Here is a 24,499-nt window from a genome sequence, read left to right on the forward strand (position 1 = left end):
TGGATTGTCTTTACTTGACATGTAGGCTGCTGTGACTTGTGACCTTTCATTTGAATTTGTCATGGATGGCCTCTAGTCTTTGAGACATCTCAAGGTGATAGATAGATAGATAGATAGATAGATAGATAGATAGATAGATAGATAGATAGATAGATAGATAGATAGATAGATAGATAGATAGATAGATAGATAGATAGATAGATAGATAGATAGATAGATATTGAATACATACATGTTAGGTTATTATTTTTAATAAGAGAACATCAGTTACTACATCTATTTCACAAGAAATATGATCACATAAAATGTTCTTTGAAGTCGTCCTTTCTTTACTCTGTAAGACAAGAAAACAAAAAAGTTGTAGTTAGATACCTAAAAGTTCAAATGTAAGTCATTTTAATGACAAACCTCATTGCACAATTATAAATAGCAGAATTAATATTCAAATAGAAAACATACCTTTGACTTTAAGTATGGTGGAGCACTCATCATGACCAAGAGGGCTTTCGGCTACAACTTTGTACTCTCCCATGTCTTTGGGTCCAACCCTCAGGATGAGCAGTGAACAAACACCACACACGTTTGTTATGTAGTAGTTGGGGTTTGTGTTGAGGCTGACATTGTTATGGTACCAGGTAATATGTGGGGTTGGGTTGCCCGTTGCAGCACAGCTCATGTAGCACTCATAACCTGGCGGAGCATTGTGAAGTTTTAAGGAGACAATAAATTTGGGGGCTGCCTGGAAGTCGAGGGTCCTTAAAACAGGCATGCTGTATGTGAATTTTTCTGAAAATGATAGAGAATATTTATATTAAATTCAAATGAAAAAGCGATTATTTCAGTTTAATAATATTTATTTTGGTCACCTCACAAGAAAAGCAACATCACTGTTTGTAGCATCTGGGTAAAATTGTTCAAGTAAAGGTATAGTAAATGCTAGAGGGATGTGAGCAAATGAAGCACAAAAAGTGCAGACCATCACTGGCAAAAGAATAATCCAGAGCTAGTGTAATATAGCCTTATAGCAGCTGTCAACCTTATTGGTACAACATTTTCAGAACAAGACAAGGCAGAGATAGTTTAGTTGCTATGTGTCAGAGACAGCAACACAAATCCCAGAGGTATGAACCTGGATAAGGGTGACCCATAAAGAGAGTTTCATAGATCTTCTATCATCACTGCCCTTGAGCAAGACACTTATCTCTGGCTTCTCCAAGGGACTCACAGCAATTAGTGTTCTGTAAATTGCTTTGGGAAAAGGTGCCTGTTCAATGGAAAGTAGCCTAGACCACTGCACCGTTGGTTCTGCAGCTTAGACCACTGATTGCCCAAACATAATTTGTTTTCAGAATGATTTATTTTGGTAGTTGACGCATGTGTCAATGGATTTTTTTTTATCACCATCAAGATTTTAGATTAAAATGTATATGATTGCATATGCATTCTAAATGTCCCTGTGGCAATGAGGTCCTGAAATCTGCATGCATACCCTAGTGAAAAAAAAACCTACACCAAAATGTTTTTTCAAATACGTTTATTTCCTACTAAGTATACTAGAAATCAATGAATATATTTACTGACTTATCGCTTGAGACTTACTGAAATAAATATTATAATTAAACTTTATTTGGAGTACACAATGCACATTTCTTAATATTAAATGTGTTTTAATATCCCTATTAGTAAATGCAAGATATTTCAAGTGGCCCTAAATGATACTCTCAATAGTTCCACTTTAGCACAATCAAATATAATTAACTATATCTTTAGTTGGACCTCACCTCAGCACTATATCCGGATAACTAAAGTGCATTAGTTGTTCCAATTTAGCAGACTTTAAGTATACAAATTTAGAATACTAAAAGTACAATTGCAGGGTATTTATATTAAGTACATCAATATGTAAATGTATTTGTAGTATATTTAGCATAAAATAAATATATTTCAAATACATTTTAGTATATTTATTTTTCACTAGGGTAGTATGAATAAAATTAAACTAAACCGAGAAAAAAACTAAACCAAAAAATGTCAACAAAGTCATCCACAAACCTTTTTGTTTGGTGGTTCCCCAAACTGGAGACACTGAAGGCTCTGAGAGACCTATATCATTCTTGGCAAACACTCTGAAATTGTACTCTCTTCCAGGCAAGATGTTAATGACTGTGAATTTGTTGTTGAACAAGCGGTCAACCACTGTGCGCCATGTTTGCTTGACAGAGTCCCGCTTCATCACCATGTAATGCAGATGGTTGTCTCGTTTCTCATCGGGAGAAGGAGTCCATGACAGAGTCACGGAGCCATGGACATTCTGTTCCAGTTCTACTGGACCTGGAGGCTTGGGGTCATCTGAAGATGAAAAATAAACAGGTGCCCATATAGTTACCATCAATTTATCAGCTAGTCATTCAAACAGTATATATAGAAGTTTTAGGTAAGAAATTTGATTAGAAAGATTAGAACTGTTACCAGTGACTCTTATTTCAATGGCGAAGGTGTCCTGGCCCACCATATTCTTCACATTGACCATATAGAGGCCAGTGTCAGACAGCTCTGATGTGTAAATAAATAGTTGAGAACCTTTTTCAAAACTAGTAATCGTCACATGTTTGGAAACTGGAACACCATCCTTTAGCCAAGTGATGTCTGGTAAAGGAGAGGCCTGTGAATAAAATTAAAGTCAATATATATTATACAAAAAACAGATGGGGGATGAGTTTCCTTAGTAGTGTGTTGAAACTTGTGGTTATGGTAAGGGGCGTGACATTTCTGAATCTTTTTTGACCAATCACAAAATACTGGTCCAGTCGACCAATCAGAGCACAGTGCGCTTTTCGAAAGAAGGGTTTTCGACAGGAACTAAACTCTGGGGTAGAGAGGTAATGCAACAATGTAAAATATGAGAAAAATAATGTGTTTTTTCGAACATTCAAGCATGAAAACCTATGCAAGTAGACCCCAAAAAGAAAATCAAGACTGTAAAATGGCATAATAGGTCCTCTTTAACTATTTTGGCTTTGTCATAATGATTTGATACTCTACCTCAAAACTGACGCTGACACGAACTGTGTTTCCAGCTTTTACAACCATAAAGCTTTTCATTTTTTTGTCAGTGAACTTTGGCTTTACTGAAAAAAAAACAACAAAACAAAATTTCTGATTAACTTATTTTCGTGTGAAACTAAAAGTTAAAGTCAAAGTGATATATAATCTTTACCTGGAGGAGGCATGGCGATGATGTAATTGTCAAAACTCTGTGGAAGCCCCTCTCCTCCTTCATTGGTGGCGATCACTCTAACCCAATACATGGCCATTGACTTCAATCCCACAACAGTGAAGGAAGTCTGAATTACTGCGTTTGTATTGTAACGGCTCCACTCGACTTGTTCTGCGGGCCTGATTTCCACAAAATAGCCTTTTGCTTCATCTTCCTCATCTTTGACTTCTGTAGGTTTAGTCCAGGAAAGAGACAGACTGGTGTAGCTCGATCCAGTTATTCTGAGGTCTTTGACCTTACCAGGAGGCTCTGGGGGCAATGACATCACAAATATTTGCTTAAAAATGAAGAAATGTTTTTTGTACTCTATCTGACAAGTCATCATTTCTGTATATTGTGACATTGAGTACGAACTTGTCTTACTTTTGGGATCCCTTGCAATTGCACATTCAGAGGGCCCACTTGGTTCGCCAGGGCCACATGTGTTAATAGCGCTCACTCTGAACTCATACTCCACACCTTCGATTACATCTTTTACTGCATATTTCTTGTCTAGATATCATATGAAAAAATTAACATTGTGCTGTTTCATGAGACAAGTCTAGGCTACTTTAATTAAAATTAAATTAATTTTCAAAGACCTCTGATTGGATCATCTTTTGGGTTTGCTTGACTCCATAAATTGCTGCCCTTTTTGCGCTTTTCCAAATTGTAGCCAATGAGACTTCCCCCTCTAGTGCTGGAGGGAGGAAGCCAGGCCAAGTTAATGCAGTCTTTAAAGGCACTGACTATTTTAGGAGGAGCAGGAGAACCAGGGAATGCTGGGAACAGAAAGAACGCATTTTATTATGTTTAAAACGCATTTACTTTTTCTAAAGACAAACAACTGGTAATTTACTACATCAAAATATGGACAGAAATAAGGAATCTCACCCAAAACCCCAGCAGCAATATCACTAGTTGTCATGGCGTCACTGAAGCCCTCCGAGTTTTTTGCCCGGATCCTGTAGCAGTACTTTCGGCCACAATCTATGTTTCTGTCTCTGTAGGTAGGCTGTCCAGGAATGTCTCCAATTTTAGTCCAGGTGTTTCGTCCCAGCTGCTGCCGCTCCAGGTTGTAATTAGTCAGTGGACAACCGCCATCATCCTTTGGGGGCCTCCATTTAAAATCAATGGCAGACAACGTACTTTCTACAATTTCTACAGGTCCTTGTGGTGGGGTTGGCCTGTCTGGAAAAAACAAAAAAATATCATATATACTGTAGTAGTATCATAAATAGTAGTGATGGGTCACGACGATAGAATAGTTGACTAGTCTTCCAACAACCAAATAGCTTAGTTCAGTCAGTCTATCTCAGAGTTGTCCTTCTTTTTGCAGTTTTGATATTTTTAGTATTGGTTCCTTAATTTGCATGCACACAGCTAAAGCATTGTAAGAGCTGTATGTTACAAATATGCATGATGTCTGTGCATTTCATATTCTTCCAAAATATGCTCTCATACAATATTTAGGCCTTTTCTTGATCTTTGCAATACATACCAAGTACAATCAGTTTTGATGTTGCCTCTATAGTGGCAAATTCATTCTTGATTTTGATTTTTATCTCTCCGGTGTCTTTGCGCTGACACTTAGTAAGAAGTAGGCGGGTATGAGCTGAAGACTTTTCAATCTTGACACTGTGACCGTGAAGCAACTCTTCGTCCTCTTTAAACCACTGAATCTTAATTGGTTCTTTTCCTGAAAACTGTAGCTTGAAGGAAGCATTTTCTCCCACTTTCACAATAACAGGCTCTGAGAATTTACTCAAGGCATCTGCATCTATTTTGGGTGGATCTGAAGAGAGAGTAAAGATCATTTGTAATTGCTTTGATATAATCCAGGGCAGGGTGGTAGAGGTGTTGTTTATTCATAGAAGGAAATAAATGTTCACACAGCAATGTCTCTTTTATGGGTCCAGATACTCATTTAATGAAGGCATCACATCAAAATAGAATATCATCTAAGGTGCCTGACTAATTCTACATGTGAGAGGTTATTATCACCCGACACCTTTTCCAACTACTTGCCCCCAACATTGCTCACTGCCCTCTAGTGGCTAAGGCAAATGACTGGCATTTTACTGCCAGCTTTATATATGGCAAAGTAAAAACACCTTACCTTCAACAATTAATGTAGCCTCTGATTTACGTCCTTCTGCCTCAAACTTGTATTTGCCAGCATCACTTTCTTGGCAGTCATGGATGATTAGTTTGTGGTGAGCCCCATCTTTGACAATTGTAATTCCATCCTTGGACTCTAACTGATGCATAAAATAATAATAATAATAATAATAATTATATATATATATATATATTCTGGTCATAATTGTATCATCAAGGCTGTGTTTATTGGATCAAAAATACAGTAAAAACAGTAATACTGTGAAATATTAAAATGATTTAATGTATATTTATAATTATATATTTATTATTTAATGTGATGGCAAAGCTGAATTTACCATCACAATTAAGTGACAGTGTCACTTGATCCTTCATAAATCATTCTAATATGCTGATTTGGTGCTCAAGAAACTTGTTATAATCAATGTTGAAAACAATTGTGCTGCTTAATATTTTTATGGAAACCGTGTTACACTAACATTCAAAAGTTTGGGGTAAGAACAACTTTTTTTAAAGAAAATAAATAAATTATTTTATTCAACAAGGATGCATTAAATTGATCAAAAGTGACAGTAAGGACATTTATAATGTTACAAAAGATTTCTATTTCAAATAAATGCTGTTCCTTAAAAAGAATCCTGAATTTTTTTTTTTTTTACATTTGCAATAATTTTTATTTTATTTTTATTATAAAATGAAATATAACATTTGAATATAACACTGAACTCTTATTTTATTTTTAATCATTTTTAATGATCGAGCACCAATAATAATTTACATTCCTTTATATTAAACATTTGTTTAGCAAAGTAGGATAAATATAATAAAATACTGTACCTTTTTTCCATCTTTGTACCATAATCCAGTTTTATCTTCGCTGCTAAGTTTGCAGGACAACTCTGCTGATTTTCCAACGTTGGCTGCAGTATCTGACAACCCGTTCAGGAAGTGGACTCCATGGTCTGGATAAAAGTGCACAGGAAATATGTCAAATGACATCATCTCACCACTGAGAATCAATTGACTATGGAGTTTCAGACATGAAAACGTACCTATGATGCTGTTGGGAACCAATTCAACGACTCTTGCACGCTTCTTGCGCTTATCACCAGATCCATCTTCACCTGATCCGTCTAAATCAAACCCATCTCCTTTTCCATCTCTCAAGGGACCATCTCCTCCTTTTCTGTTCTTCCCTGTTCCGTCACCTTCATTCCCATCTCCTCCGCTGCCATTTTGTCCACCTCCTTTTCCTGCTGCCATGACTGCCATCATTTCAGCAGCTTCTCTTTCAGCTTGGGCCCTTCTGGCCGCCTCATCTCTTTCAGCTTGGGCCCTTCTGGCCGCCTCATCTTGCTCTTCCTTTGCCTTTCTGGCTGCCTCATCTTGCTCAGCCAGAGCCCTTCTGGCCGCCTCATCTTGCTCTTCCTGAATCTTTCTGGCCGCCTCATCTTGCTCAGCCTGAGCCTTTCTGGCCGCCTCGTCTCGCTCAGCTTGTGCCCTCCTTGCTGCCTTATCTTGTTCGACTTGAGCCCTCCCGTCCGCCTCATCTCTTTCAGCCTGGGCCTTCCTGGCTGCTTCATCTCTTTCAGCCTGGGCCTTCCTGGCTGCTTCATCTTTTTCAGCCTGTGCCCTCCTGGCCGCCTCTTCATTTTCCCTTTGCAGTCTGTCCTTCTCCTCAGCTAAACGTCTGGCTAGTTCATCTGCACTTTTCCCATGGGCATTGGGATCATCTGAAAACAGTATCACTTGCAATAAACACCACACTATACTATACAATACATTGTCAATGATATACTTTGATCAGGCAAAAATACACCACCGGTCAAAAGTTTGGAATACAGCATATTGAAATAATTTCTGAAGGATCATATGACACTGAAGACTGGAGTAATGATGCTGAACATTCAGCTTTGTCATCACAGGAATAAATTATATTTTAAAATATATTAAAATTGAAAACTATAATCATATTTCTGTAATCATATTTCAAAATATGACTGTTTTTACTGTATTTTTTATAAATGCAGCCTTTGTGAGTATAACCTTTTTTTTTACAAACTTCTTTTTTTTTTTTTTTACTTTTGACCGGTAGTGAATGAATTTAAAGTGCATCCAAACACAATTCAACTAAGAGGTCAAATAAAACAAGAATCCTACCTTCCACAACTAAAGTTCCCTGGCTTGACCTGAGCCCAGCAATAGCCGTGTAGACTCCCTTGTCGTCTTTTGTACAGTTTTTCACTGTTAGTTTGTGGACTTGCTTGTCTTCTGACACTATGACGTCATATTTATCCCCATGCTCAACAGAGATGTCATTGGCGCACCAGGTGATTTGTGGCACGGGGTCCGATAAGGCACACTCAAACACTGCATCCTGCCCCTCAACCACTTTAGTGTCTTTCAGTATGCCATTAAACTCCACATCAGGCACTGGAGGCGCAAAACAACTCTTAAACATTGAGGTTATAACAAGTAAAAATGAATCTGAGTGTAAATTAAAGCAGCGTAAAAGAGTAGTGTGGCAGTAGCTTCAAATATTGTGTGTTGCCAAATAGCAACATTGTACTATTTAATAGAATTAATATTTACTATTAATATTTACAGATTTAAAACAAACAAACATTGGTTTTATAAATTCTTACGTTTTAGGGAAGTTGAGAACATGTTCGCCTCCTCTACGTCGACTTGATATAACCCAGCATCTTCTGGGCCAACATCTCTAATGCTGAACAAGTATGTTTCACCATATTTCTGCATATTATGTTTTGTGGAATCATCAGTTCCATCTCCATAGTCAAGCATTTCCCCATCCTGGTAAGGGTCAATTGAAGTGCATTACTCTTAAAGTATTGTTAATGACATTGAGGCTATTTTAATGAGGGCACTTACTTTGTAGAGGAGGATTTTGCTGTTAGGATCCTTCAACTTCATGTCGAGTTCAAATTCTGCTGTTCCATCTGTTTTTACCTCAATAGGTTTCATGCTGTGGACTTTTTCAACATACTTGAGAGAAAAATAAAGAGTAGAGATTTTTCATACGCCATATGTATAAAAAACAGCAGTGTATACAATTGACTACTCAAAGCAAAAGAGACCTTGGACTGTTCTGCCTCTCTTTCCTTCTTCTTCTGGTTGAGTTTTCTCAACATCCACCTGAAGTCGGTGACTCCATATTCCTGACAAATGCGCTCATAATCTTTCTTGGCGGCACTCAGTAACACCTCCCAGAACTTTGGATCGATTTCACCCTCATTCGTTTGTTTTTGCTTTCTCTTCACGGCCCTGAATGAAGAGTACCACAACAGTTACTGTAAAATGTATAGAAGGAAACTTGGGCTATTATCTTTATCTGTTTTGTTGTTGTTTTTTTTTTTTTTGCTTAAGGTTTGAGTAAACAAGTGAACACAATAAGGCATACATTAAATCAGTGATAAACTAGATGATTAAGGTAGATTTTAAGTTCTTAGAACCTGTTTATCTGGATAAATGGTTTTGTTTTATGACTGTTTTACTTTAAGCCATTAAGTAGTCAACATGTTGCTTAAACACATCTATTACAACTCCCACTTAATGTAGTGTGACAACATGCCCCAGTGGTCAATGTGAATGTAATCACCTGTATCCTTTTCCTTTTTTAATAACGGTGGAAATGTACAATAGGTTTTCTGTGCCCTAATAAATAAATAAAAACCCACCCTGAAAAATATTTACTATGATAACTAACTAACCCTGGTTCCCTTACTTTATTATTTCTCCCCCCATTGCATCATATTTGTTGCATATGCATAAAATGTAAATATATGATGCAGTGATACATTACGTTTTCTTCAGCATTTTTCTGAACTCCTCAGGGTCACTTTTAGGGGCTGAAATATTAGACATATTTTAAGTTATTTTGACACTGAACTCTTTTAACAGATCAATATGTCGTTTGTTTATTTCATTTCAAGCGTCATTAGCTCTGAGTTACATACATACCTGGCTTTCTTTTCTTGAATCCAACTGAAAAGAAGAGAAACAGATTGATTCATGCCTATGATACTTTTATTTTAATCATAAATGGAAGACTACTAAGAGCATTATGTTCAAATTAACTTTATGAATTTCCTACCTTCAATGATATTTAGTGCAGCAGTACAAACAGCTTTTCCAAATGGGTTTATAACAAAACATTTGTATGTGTCTGCTTGATCTGAATTTACATTTGGTATCTAAAGAAAGAAGTAAAAAGCCAAACCAAATATTATTAAGGAAAGCAAAACACAGAAATAAACTTAATTACAAATAAATTATATAAATAATACATAAATTATTTTTTATAATAATTATTTATATTAAATATATTATCTTCTTCTTAACTACCAATATCAATTGGTACTAATGGTACAATTTAAACATGTAGAACAAAAATGGAACAGCTGATAACACCTCCAGAATATATTCTCCATTCTTCTCTTCGTATCGTGAAACATATTTTGTTGGATCAATAGAGATGTCTCCCTTGTTACGTCCCCATGAAACTTCCGGTTCTGGATTTCCATTAACAACAGCTTTGAAAAAGGCCCGTTTGCCTGCAAATTAAACAGAACAGGTAACTGTGATGTTATATCAAGGACAGACAGACAGACAGACAGACAGATAGATAGACAGATATATATATAGATAGATAGATAGATAGATAGATAGATAGATAGATAGATAGATAGATAGATAGATAGATAGATAGATAGATAGATAGATAGATAGATAGATAGATAGATTTTAGTACAGATATATTAAATTACAAAAAACAAAAATTTTAAATAAATGATCATGTTTAAATTCTATTATCAATCCAAATGCTCCATGGTAAAAAATGAAGAAAACAATTACCTTCCTGTAGCGTCAAGGCTATGGGTTTTCTGATGAAATCAGGAGTAGTACATCCAGGTGGCAGTTCCTCAACATACTGTGTGATCATAACACCAGGCACTCTGGATCTCTTCCTAATTGCCACTGAAGTAGCAGAACAGTATTTTCAAAAACAATTCCATGATGTTTAATTTGGTAAAACAGTGGAATAGACCTATGTTTTCTTGGATCTGTACAGAGTCAAGGCCAACAAACATCAAATGGCATGCGGTCAACAAAAAGATCCTGCAACACTTTCCTGAAGCATGTTGCATTAATTTATATGAAGTGAAGTCATTCACATAAATCCATGCAACATGCTTCAGGAAAGTGTTGCAGGATCTTTGAAGCTGTGGACTTTTTGTTGACCACATGATGGCGATGTTTTATCACAACCTCCATCATGGATACTTCCTGATCCGGACATCTACTGCTTGCTTAAAGGTGGGGTATGTAATTCTCTTTTTTGGCCATTTTTTTCAAAATCACTTGAAATCCTATTCCTAACCCACTTACAGTCAACTGAGTTAGAAGCACTGAAATGAAAATTAAGAAATTTAATCATCTGTAGAACGGGCAGGACTCGGAAAAACTCCAGCCAATCATTTCCAAGACCACCTAGAATCATTGGACAGTAAGTGCGTCAATCAAACGGTCGTACCATACCCCCCTCCCCCATCCCCCTCATGTTCTTCGAATGGGTGGAGTCAAAGGTAAGAAGGTAGGACAATTTGAGTTGTGTATTTTCAAAATCCGCTGGCCGTTTTGCAAATCACATACCCCACCTTTAATAAGGCCATTGATGATGGAACAAAGCAAATCTACAGTAAATGATTCAGATGGTTTAAAGAATTTTGTCATTTGGCATGTCTTGTATCATGATTTTAACTTACCGCCCGTTCCTTTTGCTGGCTTTGACATCTTCAAAATGCAAGATTTGCCTTTAAATTCAGAATTCGTAATGGTTGCAGTGTCTAAAAAGAGAAAAGAGAGGGCAAAAAACATTAAATTGCACATGTAATCATTATTACTATAATTGTCTTTATAGCAGTTTATAGGCTGAATAAAGGTCTTTATTATTCCGTTACTAAAATCAGTATTAACTGAATCCTAAACTAAAATGCGATCACACAAAAGGGCTTATTTTGTTCTGACATCATTTCAGGGGGCATGTCACACAATATCTGGACAGAAGTGAGCAACTGAAGCTCTGTCCCAGTTTGCCAATAGCATATTAGAAAAAATTGAATTAAAGCCAATTACTCACCATAGCAAATGGATATGATTAACTCTAAAAAGCAGCTGCATTTGTTTTATTCTTGTTTCACAGAGAGACTCTTGTTTTTGTCATTAAGAACCGTATTTTCATATGGGATATCCACGGATGAAGGCCTGATACAGTATGTGTGAAAAAGGAATATGAAACACTATCTGACAGCTATATGTCCCTAAGTAGCCTGTGGACGTCAATCAGTGTTCCATGAATGCACCTTTTACAAGATAGTAAAATGTAAGCAATATGCCCTCTGTAAAAAACATTGTCAAACTTTTTGTAAACCGTACCTTTAAGCACATGGTAAAATGCTATGTACATGTACGTAAATAATAACTTTATACTGTTTTGATGCATGCTGTCTAGTCAATAACCAAAAACTATGGCATTAACTGAACCAATAAAGATATATTAGGATGTGATATTATACATTCTGCACGTAAAGTAACACAAGACTGACATGAAATCTTTTTAACACCATGTTAAGATTGACAGGATCCTTTTCAATGATTTTACAAGTAGGCTAGCTTTAACCCTTAGCCTTTGATCGGTCACATACCTCATAAACTTATCAGAGATGTGCTACCAGACCAATTATGCTTTGGCTTTGGAGTTCAAATCGTATTTAAAATACTAATGAAATTATAAAATTATATAATATTTACTCTCAAACGTTTTGAAGTATATGAGGAGAATCGCTATGTAACTATTTACAAGAAAAGGTACCGTATTTAATGATCTTTTACTGATAACCCACTCAACATACAGTAACTACGCTACTATAGTATGAAAATGTATTCAGTCTGACTTTTGCGATTATTTATATGTAAGAAAGCAATTTAACATCACAACATCACAACAGAGTACCATCTGGAATCTGATCTATGCATCGCTACTTAGAATCAGATCTAGGTATCTTCCCATTTATAAACCAAGCCTGAAATCTGCGATTTTGCATATAACTTTTTAATACATGATGATGTATCATATTGTATATTTTCATGTTCTCATTTGAAAAAAAGGAAGTAAAAGAAGAAAGAACGAGAAGCAACTCACCTTCACTTGTAGCTAACTTGCTCTGTCAACACAACCGTGTTCGACAACCACAATTTATTGCGGTCTCTCTATTTTGTTCAGCAATAAAACAGTAGTGGGCCAAATTGAAACCTCTCAAGCACTGCAGTCATATTAGCTGTCACATTAAATCTGTTATTTGGGTGAGGTTTACAGCAGCAAAGAGACAGATGCCCTGTCCGTGGTCCATGGTCATACTTATTCTGTAAATAGTGAGGGTGACATTCAAGTTACTTTTATGATGACTGTTCATTTGCCATTGCAAGGGACAAGATGCCAGAAACCTCACCTTTGCCAGAAAACAAAAGGATCTAATTTATGCCTAGTTTACAAGTTAGTTATACCATCTAAAACCATCTCAATATAATGACCTTACATTAGGTGTAAAATAAGAAATAAGCTAAGTGATGTTGGAATGTACCACAATAGCAGCACTCATCTCAGTAATTCACCATATATTGTAATTTGTATGGCAATGTTTGGCGATATGAGAGCCTATGTTAAATTCTTGTTTTAATGGGACATGCTATTTATAACAATGATGCACAAATAAATAAATTGATATTATGACTTATGTGTTGGGTATGTAGCCCCAGAAGGCAGGTGCCATTTCACATGCACAGGAGCTGACCATGCTTTATATGCCCAGACAGCTTAGCAGCTCTCACAAACATTGGTCACATTATTTGGGCCCAATAAAATACATAACCTTATGACTTGAAACGTTGTCCCGATACCAATAGAGTGCCGCAGGGAAGACGTATTTTTGTAGGCCAAAACCTGGAAATTAGTTAGCATTTTAGCATGCTTCCATCGACCCTAAGCTAAATGCCTGAAATAAGATATTTTTTAACGTAAAGACTTAAAGAGTTGTCGGAAGCTTGTGATGGTGACGCTAAAGTCATGTGACAGTGGTGTAGTTCATTTATAGCCAACATTTAGCTTTTTACTTCTGTTTATTTATTTAGACTTAAAAAATATTAAAAGTTGCGTTAGTTTTTGAAGGGTCACTGAGCTTAATTATTTCATGCAATTATCCAAAAGCCAGTGGAAAAATCTAATTGGGGTTTGTCAAGGGAAGCAATGAGACCAGTGTAACTTCCAGTGTAACTACAAAAATATATCATCACTGCAGCGCTATCAATATCAGGGAAGCCAATTTAGGCTATAAAAATGTATGATGAGGAGTGCGGCTAGTAGTAGCTGTATTAATTGCCATGATAAAAATTAGCTTTACATCTCTCTTTTTTTAATCTTCCAGAGACATAACTTCTTGCCTTGCCTTATTATTTCATCATTATTTTCCTTTTAAATAGTATTATTATTATTCCAACTTCAACATACATAATGAAATAGGAACATACAAACAATTCTTCCTATCTTACATTCACCTCAACATTTTCCTTTGTTTAACTTAAGTGAGGGATCAAAGCGCAACCGCAAATGCGCATGCGCGATTCTTAAAATATCACTGGTTTGGTTTGGTGGAAGGTCACAGAAGCGCGGTAAATCTAAAAGTGCGCGTGGGCGCTGTCTTGTTTTCCCTGGATGGCGAGAACACTCCGTTCATGCACGCGGAATACCGGTATCCAGCAGGTGTTGTTGCTTTATAGGAGCAATGACGAGGCAGTGTTGATTTCAGGTGAGTGTATCACAAGCTGTCAGTCAGTAGCAACTATGTAAGAGACTGTGGGAGACTGTGTTTACTGACATTGTCCTAGCCCCATCTATGAAGACAGTTCATATTTAAAATGATAGTCATCCTTATTGACTTCAAATGAAAGTCACATTTGCTCATGTTGTTCCAAACTAGTATGTATTTTTCTCCCCGTGAAACACACAAAAAAAAATATTTTTGAAGAATATAATGCCCAACAGTATTAATGATAGGAAAGGAGGACTCACTTCAATGACAGAGTCATATGTTTGTGGGTCCGTTTGACATTTTGGAGTATAACAACAGCCAGTCCCCATTCACTTACATCATGTTAAAAAAGTGGTCCGGATATTCTTTAAAATACTCATGGAAGAACATCAGTCATTGAATGGTCATCACATCTGAGTCAGTCCCTCCTACAAATTCAGTACAGTAGTAGCTTATGTAAATGTAAGCCCAAACAGTAGGACATATAACATTATAGGCTTTTGTATTTGTTATTGTACAAATGTTACAATATACATTTAATGTATTCATTGAATTGAATTAGAAAAATCTCAGACTACTGAAATTAAAAGGTTATATTTTTGATTTGGGTAAACTTACATTCTGGATTGCTTTTTGATAGTGGTTTCAGTTTCAACTGCTAAGAAGTCAGGGATGCCTACGGACATTGGAGTTGTTTATGTAAGGAACCATGCTGAGACTTGAATTGAGTGCTGGGTCATTCCGTGTCAACTCTACCATAAGTCTCCAGCTCAAATGTTTTATTTTATGGTGAATGACATACATACTGTATATGAAGAAGAAAGGCAAAATATGAAATGCCATGAATGAATATTTATTGAGTAATCTACTATTTTGTAGAATTTTCACCTAAGATTTGGAGCCAAATTACAGGGAGGGTAAAATGTATTTAGAAAGATGGCATTATACACAGAGATAGATAGGTCGATCAGAAAAATTGGTTGACTTTAGCCATCTTTGTTGCATTATACAGAATGCTAAATTTGGTTGATTTGACACGGAATGACCCTACTGCATGTCTTTGGATTTTTTTTTTTTTTGTCATGTCAGTTGGATTTTTGTAATTTCTGTACTTTCAACCAGAAGGATAATGCTGGAGTAGTGGAATGTGTGTGCGATTAAATGTCTGTGAAGCTTTTTCAACCATTTTCAAGAATAATATCTAGTATAGTTCACTGGTTCAACTAGACTTTATTGGAGATGATTAAAATTTCAAAGAATAATATGGTAGAAACTGTGCTTGTCAAATGTTTTATTTTTTATTGAGAAGTCCTTAAATACATTCTAATTGCTTATATTTTTTGGTAGTACATATTGTGGTATATTAGGAAATTGTATGTGTTCTCAATTGCAATCCACCTCAGCTATGTTCATTTATATGCATGCACTGCCCTAGCTTAAAATGTATGCATGAAATTAGTTGTGGCAGAAGCATAGCAAAAATTGCCACGTCCAGCAGAATGAAGATCAATCTGAAATATAGAGAGGAGAAAAGAAGAAAGAATAAAATGAATGACTACTACCTATTCTATGCAAACAAGATTGGTTGATTTAGGAGTTTTTCATTTTGTCTTAAACCTTGGTTTCTTTGTAAAAGCTGAATAGAAAATCGCATCTGTAAAAGTACTTTGATTTACATGTGTAATGCATTGAGTTGACCATGGCTCTCCATCTACTTTTTCAGAGAGCCAAATTATCCAAATGAGAGTTAATTTTTTTTTAGTAATTAGCATTTTCATTTTCAGAACTGAAACATAGTTTATGCAAGTATAGTTACTCAAGCTTAATTTTTTGTTGTTGCATTTCAAAATAAGTCATATTGGAATTGATAATGCAATGCAAGTACACACAGGATTCTTAATTTTGTCAAAAGGGACAGTGTTGCGGACATTAATGTAATCTGTCTTCTAAGATTCGTTTTTTATTTTTAATTGCTGACCACTGAGTGCTTCTGATCTCAGCATAGAGATTTGCACAGAAAGCGCTCTTGTGCATTAAGCGGTGAAGCTAATTTGTCTAAATCAATCTATGACCGCATAAAAATGATTGACGGTCCATATTTGCCCCGCAGGTCACATTTTGATGGGCTCTGGCATAGGCTATAGACCAATCTGCCCACTTGCATTACGTAACCATGTTCTAAATTATTAGCAACATGACTCGATCACAAAGGACAAACCAGTATGTAAATCAGGTGACTCTGGTAAACACTTCTCAAGCCTCTTAAGTAATCACTGCACCTGTCATACCTTTCACTTTTAATGTTGAAGAACATTCTGCCTTGCCAAATGAGTTGACTGCCACCACTTTGTACTCGCCACTATCTTCGGGGCAAACTCTGAGGATGTACATAGAGCAGACACCAAATATATTTGTGATGTAGTAGTTTTTGTCAGAGTTGATGCAAATCCCGTTATGGTACCATGCAATATATGGGCTGGGGCAGCCGCGTACAGCACAAGTCATGTAGCACTGGTATCCTTTTGGTGGAGTGTGGTATTTCAGTGGAACCAGGATGGAAGGTGGCCTTTCTAAATTGGTTACAAGCGGCATAGTTGAGGGTGCTACAACTAGTTGGTAGGAAGGAAAGAAAAGTTCTCAGTATTTAGCATTGTGCAATACAATAGATTACATTGGTAGTGGTCCTACTACCCACCTTTATTGCTGTTTACGCCCCACGTTGGTGAATCTGAAGGATCAGAAAGTCCCATATCATTTTTTGCATAGACTCTGAAGTGATATTCTCGACCTGGTTGAATGCTGGTAGTGTAGGTAGTACAGAGTAGGTGGTCGGCTATTGTGCGCCAAATGCGTGTGTTGGAGTTATGTTCTTCCACCATGTAGTGCAGTCGGTCATCTTTTTCGTGGTCTGGAGACAGACCCCACTTGATAATGACTTTACCATAAACCAGCTGTTCTAGCTCCACTGGGCCTGGAGGCTTGGGTTCATCTGCAGTCGCATAAAGAGTAATTTTATAGTGTTAGGAATATTTATCCAATAGTTATTTTCACTTATGAGTAACTCTTTGTTTCTTTGACAAATGCTCTTTTCTAGTCTCTCAAGGTGTGGTCTCACCCAGGCATAAAGCATGCAAAATTACTTTGGATCCTGCAATGAATGTTTGCAACAGGAGATAAAGTTACACTTCATGATTTCTGTTTTTGTTGAATTGTATTAAATAATATTCAATTCAATTCTCTTGCTGATTTTATTTACTGTGAAGTTTAGATCCTGTAATGATGCTACCCAAATTTGTAGGTTAGAGTTTGTATGCAGCAAAAAACTAAACCATTTACATACTTGCATTCCCACTAATATGAATGAAAGTGAGTAAAGCAACAAAAAAAAAAAAAAAATTACACCTTTTTATAGTTTACATAATGTAGCATGATGACTTTACCTGTTACTCTGACCTCTATGTCAAAGCTGGCTTGCCCCATTGAGTTTTTAGCCACAATGGTGTAAACACCAGAATCGTCGTACTTTGAGGAGGGTACGACAAGCGTGCACGTGCCATCAGAATGAATTATCTTGTTCCAGGGAGATACAGGTTCACCATTCTTAAGCCACGTAATGTCTGGTGGTGGAGAGCCCTGTGTGTCAAATACACATTCTTTGAAGATGACGATTGACTACATAGAGGCAAGGAATGTGTAAAATGTGTATGTCTAGATGTGCACGTTTACCTCATAATCAATTTTGATTCTGATAGAATATCCCGATCTCACAACCATAAAGTCTTCAGGATCTTTGAAATGCGGCTTCACTGGAAATTGGTCAAAATTAGTAAATATGTTTGCAATTATTAGAGATTATCTTGATTTCTTGATATATGTCTGTGACTTACTGTTGGGGTTTTTAGCGCAGACCATCACAGAGGGAGCACTGTGTTCTCCAGCCCCAGATATATTAATGGCTGATACTCTGAACTCGTACTCTGACCCCTCAGACACATCCTTCACTGCATACTTCAGAGCTGTAAGAAGTAGAGACCACTTATTTTATCTTATATTTTGAGGTCTTTGAACTTCAGGCAAGGTGCTTGCTAATGGTTATTTATTGATTTGCCCTAGCAATTGTTTTCCAGACTCAACATTTTTACAGCCTAGAATTGAAAGTCAGTGCTTTTCATTGAAGGTGGAACTTTGAAAAAACAAAAAAAACAATACCTTGGATAGGTTCACTAACTGGGTTCAGAGTCACCCACTGGTTTGTATCTTTCTTGCATTTCTCTAGCTGGTAGCCCAAGATTTTATTCCCTCCGTCTGTCTCTGGTGGAGTCCATGTTAGGTTAATACAGTTTTTGAATGCACTGACCACTTTTGGTGGGGCTGGTGGACCAGGTAACACTGCCAACACATAGTAATATAGGCATAAATATTAGATGATTTAAGTACTTCTCTTCAATATGGAAAATTCAGCAGTAAAGACTTAAGGAGTTTACTTAATGAGCCAGCCATGATTTTTTCACTCTCCATCGCCTCACTGATGCCCTCAAGATTCTCAGCATAGATGCGATAGATGTACCTCTTGCCAAGGGACACGCTTCTATCTCTGAAGGTTAGATGGTTAGCTGAAATATCCCCAACCTTTTTCCAGGTACTCTGCCCAACCTGTTGACGCTCAATTATGTAGTTTGTCACTGCTGAGCCACCGTCATCCTTCGGAGGATTCCATTTCAATTCAAGGACTGCAGATGTGCTTTCATTCACTTCTAGTGGGCCTCGTGGTGGACCCGGCTTGTCTGTCAGGGGCACAGATGTGTATTACTTAAAATATAGCAACAGTATACCTTTAAACAGTTCAATTGCAAATATTGTACTCACCTAGTACAATAAGACTTGATAAAGCCTCAATAGAACCAAAAGGGTTTTTTAGCTGGATTTTGATTTGACCAGTATCCGATCGCAGGCAGTCTTTCATTTGAAGACGACTGTGGTTTGATTCCTTCACCACTTTAACTGAACCTCCATCAAGAAGCTCAGAGCCTTTTTTAAACCATTTAATCTGCAATGAGGCTTGTGGAGGAAATGACATCTTAAAAGATGCACTCTGGCCTGCTTTCACTATCACGGGGTTAGAGAACTTTTGCAAAGCGTCTGGGTCGAATTCTGGAAGATCTGGGAAAACAGAAGCAATATACAGCAGAAAATATAATTGTAATTTCCAAACTGACAGTAACTTCCTTATGCTTTAGTCAAATGTAAAAAAAAGAAAATTGGAATGTAATTACCTCCCACTCTCACCATGGCCTCTGTCTTGCAACCATTAACCTCAAAATGATATAGACCTGCATCAGAATCCTTGCAGTTCTCTATAATGAGCTTATGTGTACCACCATCTTTAGAGATGACCACTCCATCTTTGGAAGTCAGCTGATGAAAAAAGATTTACATGAATGTCAAACTCTGTCAGTGATGTCAGTGATGTACTGCTACGACACACAAACTTACCTTCTTTCCATCTTTATACCACACACCATCGATTTTGTCAGTATTTAGTTTACACACTAGCTCTGCAGGTTTGCCACGGAGGGCATTTTTGTCTGATAATCCACTTGCGAAGTGCACTTTATCATCTGGAACGAATGCATTTGAATGAATTATAATAACTTGACTTTGACTAAGTGGTAAGTTATTCATGGAACTTGAAGAATAAGCAATGTAAAAGGCTGACAGAATTTTTGTACATTTTTGCCATGAACATACCTGTACCGTCTCCACCAGATCCAACCGCTGATCCATCTGCTCCCAAACCCATTCCAGAACCCTTTCCACTCTCCCCACTTCCTTCTGTACCCTCTCCTCCTTGTTCGTACTTCCCTGTTGCATTTCCTCCACTTCCGTCTCCCAACCCAAGTCCTCCACGACCATCCACTCCATCACCACGTCCATCTGCTGCGTCACCACGACAATCCACTCCATCACCACGTCCATCTGATGCGTCACCACGACCATCAGTTCCATCATGGCCATCCGCTCCATCACCACTCCCATCCGTACCCTTGCCTCTCCTAGCTGCTTCATCTTTTTCTCTCTGCACTCTTGCCTGTTCTTCTGCCAGACGTCTTGCAAGATCACCTGCTCCATCCATTGCACCACCTCGACCTTTCCCCCTGGCGTTAGGATCCTCTGATGTGGCATAGAGAAATGATAGAACATTATTCTGATTCATATACATTGCAGTGCAGAAGTATGCTGACGATGGTGGTTTGTTTCTTTGTTCCTCTTGAAGACTTACCATCAACAGCAAGGGTGGCCCTGGATGATTTAATCCCAGCAATAGCCGTGTACATGCCCTTGTCCTCTTGGCTACAGTTCTTTACTACTAATCTGTGGCTGAGCTTGTCTTCAGAGACTGTGATATTGTACTTGTCTCCATGCTCAACAGAGATGTCATTGGCACACCAGGTGATTTGTGGTACAGGACCAGAAAAAACACCCTCAAACACTGCATCCTGCCCCTCAACCACTTTAGCATCTTTTAGCATACCATCGAATTCCACATCCGGAACTGTGGGGAAATGATTAATGAAGCAGATGTATACTGAAAATGCTAAAAAAAAAAAAAAAAAAAAATTACTTCTTACTTGCTAAGATTGTTGAGAAAATGTTGACATCCTCAACATCCACTTGGTAAAGTCCACTATCATCTAAATCAAGATTTTTAATGCTAAAATTGTACTTATCACCAGTTTTCTTCATAATATGTTTAGAGGAATCATCAGTGCCATCACCATAATCAATCATTTCACCGTTCTGGAAAGAGTAAAGAGTTTTAAGTGTTTTTTTTTTTTTTTGCTGGATAACATTGTTCGTTATCAATGTAAAAACATTAGAACTTACTTTGTACAGACACATTTTACTGTTTTGGTCCTTAAGCTTCATATCAAACTCAAATTCAGCTCTGCCACTTGTCTTCACTTCAATCTGCTTCATATTGTCAATGTTTTGAACCACCTGTAAGACATAAAATAAATTGGATTTCAGAAGTAAATTTAAGACTTTGCCTTTCATATTCTTTAAAGGAGTCATAATGTAGAAATTTCACTTTTCCACGAGAATCAATGTATGTTATGATTGCATAATGATTGTACACTGGCCGGGAAGCCGATATTTAAAAGTGAAGCGTTTGTTTACCTCAGGGTTTGTAAAATAGGCCACGTGCACGCGCACGAAAAAACGAGATTTTGATTTCTTCCCCCTCTTGACGTCAAGACGGGGGAGGATATACCAAATATGGACACCGCAAACCTATGCCGCGGGAAGCCCGCCCCTCTCCCCCTCTCCCCCTCAGATTCAGTTTAGTCGACTCGAGAAAGATGGAGAAACCGAGTGCACACCTGAGATGCTCTGTGGTTGACTGCCACAAACAACATGCAAATGTGTTTTATCTACCAAAAACGGACGAAACTATCAGGGAACAGTGGAGGAAATTCATTTTTAATGACGCTGTCCCAACAACTCTTTCAAGTGGCGTATTGTTAGGTGTGTGCGCTAAACATTTTACACCGGAATCATTTACAAATTTGGGGCAATATCTAAAAGGTGCCATCCCCACCATCAGGGACTTGCCAGAAATTGAAAAGGTAAAACTGTGTTTTTATTGCTCTACTGTGGTTAACAAATAGCAGCTAACTGCTAATGCGGCTATTGTATGTAACGTTACCTTCGAGCCGGTAAACACGGGGAATGGACTCTACGAATGCTAGCCACATCTTTCCACTTTGTTTTACACTAGCAGCTACAGTAGTGACGGTACAGGAGTCCATGCTCAGTGGCTAAAACTGTTTAAATGCAAGTATGAAAACAATATACCACTAAACATTATTAGCCAAACTCATGCAAAACATGCAGTTTGAAAATAGCTTTCAGTTAGTGGGGCTTCTGTAAGAATGTATCTGGAAATGGTGTATTTTTTCTACGACCAATCAACGCGCCCCTCATTTGCATTATTATAATGACCGTCCACGACAGCCAAAACATTGCATCAGATCTCGCGAGACAATAATGCCTTTAGAAATAAGGGTCTGAGGGGCTCTGTGTTGATTTTTTTTCCACTTTTCTTTTTTAGAAGTGCCTGAAAGACTATAATAGAGCATTGGGTATCCAAGGTAACACAACATTATGACTCCTTTAAAAAACAACTGTAAATTATTATAGAAATTGACCAAAAGCACTGTTGCAATTACAGAAGTGTCTCAAGGCAGAGTTTCACTATCCAAATCAAAAAGAGTGGAAATTGACTGACAACCCAGCCTCAGATAATTAAATTCCTGACAGTTACCTTTGCTTGTTCATCCTCCTTCTCCTTTTTCTTCAGATTAAGCTGTTTTAGCATCCAGCGATAGTCGGTGACTCCAAATTCATGACAGATGCGCTCATAATCTGCCTTTTTGGCACTTAGCATCACTTCCCAGAATTTTGGATCAATCTCTCCCTCTTTCTTGGGTTTTTCTTTTCTCTTCTTGACAATTCTAGATGGAAGATTTTTTCATTTCGATTAGAGAGAAAGCAGCTGTGCTTTTATAAGAGACATTTCTGAAACACTTGATTCCTTGTGGTAAAACAATTACTTGGTTTTCTTAAGCATTTTCCTGAAGTCCTCGGGATCATTGGTTTGACCATCTTAACAGAAAATGGTCAAAATGATCAAAACAGAAGAAAATATCATACAATATCAATACAAAATCTATACATTCATTAATCATTTTAGATTACCTTTGTTTGAGGATGTGTCAGTTTTCTTTTTCTTGAATCCAACTAAAAGACAGAGAAAGTAATTACCACATGCATTCAGAATCAGGTTATACAACATATTCTAATTGCCTAGTTATGCACATTGAATGTGGTAATATTATTGAATGTTGTCCTTTGTTTAATGAAAATATGTTGCCTACCTGAAAATACACTCAATGCAGCTGTGCACACCGCTTTTCCAAATGGATTTGTAGCAAAACATTTGTACGTGTCTGCTTGGTCTACTTGCACATTTAGTATCTGTTGTTTTCAACACAACAAATTAAACACGTTTTTGCTGTAGAAGGACCCATCTTCGTAGTATACTGCTCTGTATGATAATGTTGTAATTTCAGATCCAAATCTTTGGAGTTTGGTACAGTATCTTACCTCTAGAGCATGTTCTCTAGTCCTTTCATCATATTTTAGCTTATATTTTTCTGGATCAGAAGTGTCACCCTTGTTGCGAGCCCATGTTACAGTTGGTGTTGGATCTCCACTCACCATTGCTTTGAAAATGGCCACCTTGCCTGCAGTGGAGAAAGGCAACCCATTCATCATTTCTGAGTTGTATGCTTATGAAGCATCTACCACCCGAAGCTATTACTTTTTCATTATAGCTAAATGACTGCTCAACTAACACATAAATGTTTAATCTAATCCACAGAATATAGTCTAATAGACTATATATCAATTGTACCATAAATGTAACAACTGAGCAGAGCAACTCATTTAAATACGGCATATATATATATATATATGTATGCTTTTTAACTATCAACATTTATTATTGATACCTTCTTGCACTGTCAAGGAGATTGGCTTCCTGCTGAAATCAGGTGTAGTTTTTCCACGTGGTAGTTCCTTGACGTACTGGGTGATCATAACACCAGGCACTCTAGATCTCTTCTTGATCTCCACTTAAATCATTAAATCATGTGATTACCACCCATATATTAAATATGCATATGTCATTCAAAATTTAACTGCCAGATACACTGCCTTTACAATTGATATTCATTTAACCACATGAGGGCAATGTTTCCTTTAAAGTTTGGACCAAAACAAATAAAGGGGTATAAAACAAACAGATTAAGAAAACACTTTGAACCTACCTACCATAAATGTTTTAGGCTTGAGGGTGCATTTATTATATGTGTGTGAAAAGTTAAATTTGTGTTTCTAAAACAGTGTTCTTTTGGCAATTGACTTGAAACTGCTCTAAAATTGGGTTGTTAACTTAGCAGATGTTGAGGTTTTGATGTACTAAAAGCTTTCAAACACATGCAATATAGGCCTAGGCCTACATTTTTGTCTGGGAAATATTTAATTAACATTTTACATTACATGTAAATAATTGCATTTACAGTATTTTGATTCAAATATAGCTTACCCTGACCACCAGGAATCTCTTCTGCAGGCTGTGACATCTTCAGAATGTTTTACCCTTGTTCCAATA

At 37.1% G+C, this 24,499-nt stretch overlaps 1 protein-coding gene across 1 annotated transcript; it reads right to left on the reverse strand.

The window, feature by feature from the left end:
- Window positions 1-256: 256 nt before the first annotated feature.
- LOC311301663 (immunoglobulin-like and fibronectin type III domain-containing protein 1) lies at window positions 257-24,470 on the reverse strand (the record flags this gene model as incomplete). The annotated part of the gene is made up of 37 exons (XM_084426939.1): window positions 257-334; window positions 460-786; window positions 2,053-2,349; window positions 2,470-2,662; window positions 3,043-3,128; window positions 3,218-3,526; window positions 3,641-3,769; window positions 3,859-4,038; window positions 4,151-4,447; window positions 4,758-5,051; window positions 5,376-5,517; window positions 6,215-6,339; window positions 6,430-7,110; window positions 8,266-8,383; window positions 8,476-8,662; window positions 9,359-9,382; window positions 9,768-9,951; window positions 16,551-16,832; window positions 16,958-17,251; window positions 17,703-17,934; window positions 17,989-18,068; window positions 18,150-18,278; window positions 18,472-18,651; window positions 18,747-19,046; window positions 19,129-19,422; window positions 19,536-19,677; window positions 20,011-20,433; window positions 20,481-20,815; window positions 20,892-21,060; window positions 21,148-21,261; window positions 22,589-22,778; window positions 22,878-22,929; window positions 23,023-23,064; window positions 23,202-23,301; window positions 23,431-23,570; window positions 23,838-23,960; window positions 24,434-24,470. The coding sequence occupies 37 exons, from the start codon at window positions 24,468-24,470 to the stop codon at window positions 330-332; spliced, it is 7,236 nt and encodes a 2,411-aa protein (XP_084283065.1). The 3' UTR covers window positions 257-329.
- Window positions 24,471-24,499: the final 29 nt, after the last annotated feature.

Source organism: Rutilus rutilus, assembly GCF_951802725.1.
Source record: "Rutilus rutilus genome assembly, chromosome: 12".
In the NCBI taxonomy this organism is placed as follows: Eukaryota; Metazoa; Chordata; class Actinopteri; order Cypriniformes; family Leuciscidae; genus Rutilus; species Rutilus rutilus.